The 6194-nt window shown below is 35.4% G+C and overlaps 1 protein-coding gene across 1 annotated transcript; it reads right to left on the minus strand.

The window, feature by feature from the left end:
• Window positions 1–523: 523 nt before the first annotated feature.
• LOC122023292 (E3 ubiquitin-protein ligase RNF6-like) lies at window positions 524–4420 on the minus strand. Its single transcript, XM_042581352.1, has 6 exons — window positions 4156–4420; window positions 3526–3626; window positions 1623–2355; window positions 1389–1498; window positions 661–719; window positions 524–527 (listed from the first exon to the last, which is right to left on the minus strand). The coding sequence occupies exons 2-6, from the start codon at window positions 3571–3573 to the stop codon at window positions 524–526; spliced, it is 954 nt and encodes a 317-aa protein (XP_042437286.1). The 5' UTR covers window positions 3574–3626; window positions 4156–4420.
• Window positions 4421–6194: the final 1774 nt, after the last annotated feature.

Below are 6194 nucleotides of genomic sequence, written 5' to 3' on the forward strand. Positions count from 1 at the left end.
ATCAGATAAATACGAGGCCAATGGAGGTCAACCACCTAAAGAGTTCCTGAGAGCATTTGAAGCAGCTGCACCTAATACCCGACGGTTTAGTTCTTAAGGATATCTCTTTCGCATCTGTGTTAGAGAAATCTAGTTGTGATGGTTGGCTTGTAATGTGTGTATTCTTGATGGTAACTTGGGTGCGAGACTTGCTTTTCCAGATTAATCAATGCTTATGTTACTTCCAATACTTCAAGATAAAGCAATTAAAGTTGGCTGTAGAAAGACCAACAGAAAGACAAACAAAATATGGTAAAGAACTAAAAATTGAAGGCAATGCTATGATAGTTTTTTGCTTTTATATAATGCACTATGGGCAAGTAACCAAAAAATTTCTCAACTAAATAATTCAGAACAGTGTGGCGAGGAAAAAAATCGAAACAATGAGTAAAGTGTTTCCATTCACAGTAGAATTAGCAAATGTTGAGGGAGGTAACCACTAGAAAGAATGCCAGGCAAGTTCATGCATCTTCATCAAATAGCATTATCTGGAAGAGGAACAAAAAGATAATTAGCAGGATAGCAGATAAATTGGAGCGTTATGTATATAAAGTGATGATTATTTCAGAATAACTTTTTCAATCTTTAACTTATTGTCATATATAATGTCTTTGACCTTACTGATTCTTCACTTGTGATTCAATCATAAAATCTGAAATTGTTCCAGAATCTTTAAGAATCTGAATAAATTGTTCAACCAATGTGGCAAATCAACATACATACCTATTTTGAAGCAATTAACCTTCCCATAAAAAATATGGAAGCCCAAAAGGGAAGGGTCATTCCAATACCGCATGCCAACCTAAGACACTCTGGCATCCTTGGTAGCTATGCACAGGAGAATCTTACTTGGTAGAACAAAAGGTAGTAATGAAACTCAACTTACAAGGTGTATGCAACTGGATTTCATATGTAAAGCCCAAATGGGATGTCCATTCCAACTCATAATGTCTAAGATAATTAGATAGGAGATTTTTGGTACTCGGCATTTTTATGGAGGCCTCATTTATGATACTTAATGGAAGAAGTTTCACACTTCCTTGGTCCTCTAACATGAAGAATCTAATCCAAGGACAAGGTAACAGCCAGTTGATATAATATCCATCTCCTGGATACTCTCTTTTCCATACTTCTATTATGTTTTACTTTATAAGGTAATGTAAATTGCATAGCCAGCTCCCTCAAAAGGGTTCATTACAAGCCGATGCCCCGTAACTATTGAGTAGCATAGCAAAAAATACCGTCATGCATATTTTTGTGTTGCCTAAAAAAAGCTTCGATTTTGATACATACAGATAGGGATTCTAATAAAAGATTATTTTTTTTCGCTCTAAAGGGAATAGTTATACCTTGCTACAGAAAGGGCAGGCACAACTTCGCTCCATCCATTCGTATATACAGCCAAGGTGGAACTCATGGTTACATTGCAAAGTAGTTTTTGGATTTTCAGTTGTGTAATCTGTAAACAAATACAAGTGAATTTATTTAACAGTTCAAGGAGGTTAATGCAATCTGAGACATACCAAACCAAATAACCATGAAATTTGCATATCAAATCAAATTATATAGCGTAATTAACTTACCCTCAAAGCAAATTGGGCACACGTCTTCTTCTTGAGATGCTGGATAAAGATTTGTTCCTATAGCAGTAGTTTCTAATGACAGCTGATCCTTCAAATTCCAAGAAAGGCAAGCTTTCAACCCTTCTCCATCAGCAGATCCGTTTCCACATCTGTCTAATATAGAATTTTGGGGACCTGCTAGAGTTTCTGCATTCCCTAACACAAGGCCATCATTTTGTCTCTCCTGTTCGAAGCCCCTGGGCTCATTGTTTGACAGAGGAACAGCAGCTCTCCCCTGCTCATCTGAAGGAACAGCAGGATCGTTGGCATGTTCCGACTGAGAGCTAACAGTTTCTGCATGCCCTAACACAAGGCCATCATTTCGTCTCTCCTGTTCGAAGCCCCTGGGCTCATTGTTTGACAGAGGAACAGCAGCTCTCCCCTGATCATCTGAAGGAACAGCAGGATCGTTGGCATGTTCCGACTGAGAGTTAACAGTTTCTGCATGCCCTACCACAAGGCCATCATTTCGTCTCTCCTGTTCGAAGCCCCTGGGCTCATTGTTTGACAGAGGAACGGCAGTTCTCCCCTGATCATCTGAAGCAACAGCAGGACCTTTGGCTTGTTCCGACTGAGAGTCAACATTCTGTCTCTGTGGCTGGTATCCACTAGGAACATTGTTTGACAAAGAATTGGCTGTATTATGTGCAGCATTGACTTGTTCCGAGGAATTGGGAACAATAGCTTTTTTCTTCTGAACAATGAACCGTAATGCATAATCAAAATAGGTTAGTACTTAATAATGCAATCTTACAATTGAATTCATACATGTTCAACAGTTAATCACACTTGTCAGACCTTGGCTGCTTGCTTATTAGCTTGAGGACCCACATACCAGTTAATGATTGGAAGTGTTAAAAAAGGTTATAAATAGTGAAATTGAGAACACAATTGTTCTTGTAGTATAATATCTCTGATCCAGAAAGGAAAATAAAACGGTTACGGAATAAGTTCATCTGTAAAAGCCAATCTAATGTTAGCTATGGTTGGATAAACTGTGTGATGACTGGTGAAAGCAGTTACCATTCTGTTAAATACTGTTTAGATGTATCTTAAAATTAGCTTTTGATTGGATGTGCTTCTTTCCTAAAATCATCTATACGTGATATGCTTAACATATAAAATTAGTTCAAAACTAGTAGCTTAATGTGACACAATGCATGATGAAGAGTGACATATGTGATTAGCTTAGAAAAGAGCTATATTTATTGTTTACAGCTTAAAAAAACAAAAGAAAAGCATGCAGAAATCATTATCGACGTGGTAGGATCTTATGTACATAATCTTGGTTTCCAACATCTAATATATATCAAAGGTACTAAATTGTTGAAATCTTCAAATTGCTTTTTGTTAGTACTCCAGGACTGATTGACCAAAATTGTCAATATTAAAGACTACCTGAGCTTATGCGTTGAGTTACAGATTAGATACTTTTGAAGCATGGAAAAAGCTTTCATATGATTAAATTAGTATGCAAATTATAATTTTTGATGAGATGAAAAAAGAGATTCTAGTAGGATTCTCTTATTACAATATATGTCACGGTTACAAAGCAAGATTAGGACAACTACAATCATTGAAGAAACAGGACAACAGCATTTCAGAGAAAATTTTAAAAAGAAGTAATTGTGAAGAACCATATAAACTTAAACTTCTATTCGCAAATAAATTTATATCCATTATATTCTCTTGAGGGAGTTAATGCATTACAAAATTGTCATTTCCTAATAATTCTTGCTTGAGAGTAGTGTATATAAGGAAGTTTGTTTACAAGAATCAACCAGTACGAGGAGCATCGTTATCCAAAATTTATCAACTAGAATTACTCATCAGATGAACCAAAACAACATTGCAAGAAACATACCTTATTATGAAAGAACAGAAAGCGCAAACAGCAACAGACACAACCCATATCTACGAGTCCTTCCTTTCGTCAGTGGACACTACGCAGATTGGACTGCAAGTCTTGAAAAAGAAATTGGGCACTTCAGCATGTTGATCACTTGAATCTATCCCGAACTTTTTTTTAAAGAAAAGGCAAAAATCAAGAGAAAGAATATCCTGTAACACGCAATAAATTTTTAATTTGGAGCTATTCACCTCAACTTTTTCTCAAACTCTAAACTTTCAATAGGGAAGGGGAAAAAAAGTAGTAGAAAATTGGGAACTTTTTACAAGGAAACAAAGGGAAAAGTCTGTTAAATCCGAGTGAAAGCAAAAGCACAATTCACGAATGACAAAGCGGCCCCCAATCTGGAAGGAAGAAGCCTTGACTTGCCCATGAATCAACACGAACAAGCGAACTAAAAGATAAACAACCCAACAATTCGGAAATTACAAATCTTTCATTTTTTTGTCCCACTACCTATCACAAAGCGGAACCTTGAATCGGGAAATAAAAGAAGCAACCCCTAAAATACCGACTCAACCCATCACAGAGGCAATCAGGAAGCGCTATAGAAATGTAGAATGACAGGAAAGGAATCCACAGAACCTGAGCCCTCGTCTTCGTCCGGACGAGTAGCGCCCAACCCCGAACAGATAGGCAAGCGCAGAAGAAACGAGATCATCGAGCGCCCACAGGAGAGCGATGCATGGCCGAATCCGAACCCTACGCCGGTGAGAAAGCGAAGATTTGGCGAGAAAAGGAGAGCGGGAATTGGAACCGAGAGTTTGTGCGCTGAGTGAACGTGAAGTGCGTACAAAAACTAAGCAGGCGAAGAAGACGGGCTTAACAAACGGTAAACCCTTGTCATTTATCCAAATCACCCCTCATACTTTCTCTTTCGTGTTAATCACTACAATAAAATTTCATATTATCATCTAACATTTTCGAGCCGAAATACACCGCTATCAGTTTTTTATATCTAAATTTAATCAATTAATTGCGCAAAAGATTGTTAAAATACATTGTTCGAGGGCTTTTGTGACTAATAATAATATGTCAATTGCCATGTATGTGATTGAGTTATTCGAGGAAAAATTCTATCGGATTTTTGACTTTTTCGTCGTGTATTATTTACTAAATCGTATTATTTTGTAATTGAATTGTTCAATGATAAGTTTTAGAATTTGGTATTTTTAGGATATGAATCGCCATATGTATCAAGATAAAGATGCTCTTTAGATAAATTTTATATATTTTTTACCTTTTTCAAATAATTTGAAATCTTTTTTTATTAACTCTTGCTATCTTATTAAAATTGGAGATGGACGATCCGGCCCTAAAAGTAAACTACCATGTAAATCCGATAAATACAAATATATCAGGGTGGATGATCAATATAATATCACGAATAATTCGAACACACCATAGATATTTAATATTTCTTGTGAAAAAAATCGAACCAAGATTTAGCATTAGCATTAGCATTATCATTATCATTATACTGCTAGTTCTATATATTATTAATTCATGATGATGCGTTAATGTTTTTGGCTATTTAAATAAAACCAGTGCTTTCAATTTTTTTTCTAGAAATATCATAAAAATTGAACCGTGGTTCTGGGTCATGTTTGGCTTAGGTTTTGTCTGCTGATTGGACCACGCAGAGTGGTTCAACCCGGAGGTCAGTTCAGTCACAACAACTTGATCATAGGTCTGTATCGTGTGACACCAACCTAGGCTAGATTAGTGGTGCAACCAAATCGAGTTTGTTCATGAACTTTTTAAATAGATTGAAAAAAAAATTTACATGTTAATATTTTTTAAGATTAAATCCAATTCGAATATCACATATATTCTTTAAATTTAAATTTACATGTTAATATTTTTATATTATTCGACTCCAACCAGATAGACTCACCTCTAAGCTCGATACAGAACATACTAATTGAGCTGGATACAACTCAATCGTATGGCGTGAATCCAACATGACATGAACTTGAATCAGGTCTGACACGACATGACACGACACGACACGAAATTAAACAAGTTGCATGTGTGTTAGGTAGCAAAACCCTTGCACCCCCTCCCCTCCCCTGCATTCCTGCCTTCTCTTCCGGTTCTTGAGTGCCACCTTTTAACTCCGTGTCTTATTCATGCATTCATGATTTTGGTAAATTTGTGAGCATTCCAGGTTAGGTTTTTATATTTGGACTAACTTAGGATTATAAATAAATGAAATGTTTTTAAGCAAGTTTGACATTAGGAGTTTATTGACGTTAATTCACTATATACTAAGTCAATAGTCAATGACTCAATTAAATAAATAAATTTGAATAATTTATTAAATTAAATAAATAAATGTAAATAATTCATTAAATTAAATTAAATTAAACGAACGGCTTAAATACATGTTTAAATCTTTAATATTTATAAATATTATAAATACATTATGAATAATATTCATAAATAATATTTTTGAATAAAATTTATGAATTATATTTGTGAATAGTAATTTATGAACTATTTGTGAACAATATTTATAAATAATATTCGTTGATCCCGTCAAGAAACCTAGTCAGATGGTGGTACCGGTGACGATGACAAGAATATTGACGAAGAGAGGAATCTGGGGCCAAAGGGAGAGG

The sequence above is a fragment of the Zingiber officinale genome, chromosome 9B (assembly GCF_018446385.1).
Source record: "Zingiber officinale cultivar Zhangliang chromosome 9B, Zo_v1.1, whole genome shotgun sequence".
In the NCBI taxonomy this organism is placed as follows: Eukaryota; Viridiplantae; Streptophyta; class Magnoliopsida; order Zingiberales; family Zingiberaceae; genus Zingiber; species Zingiber officinale.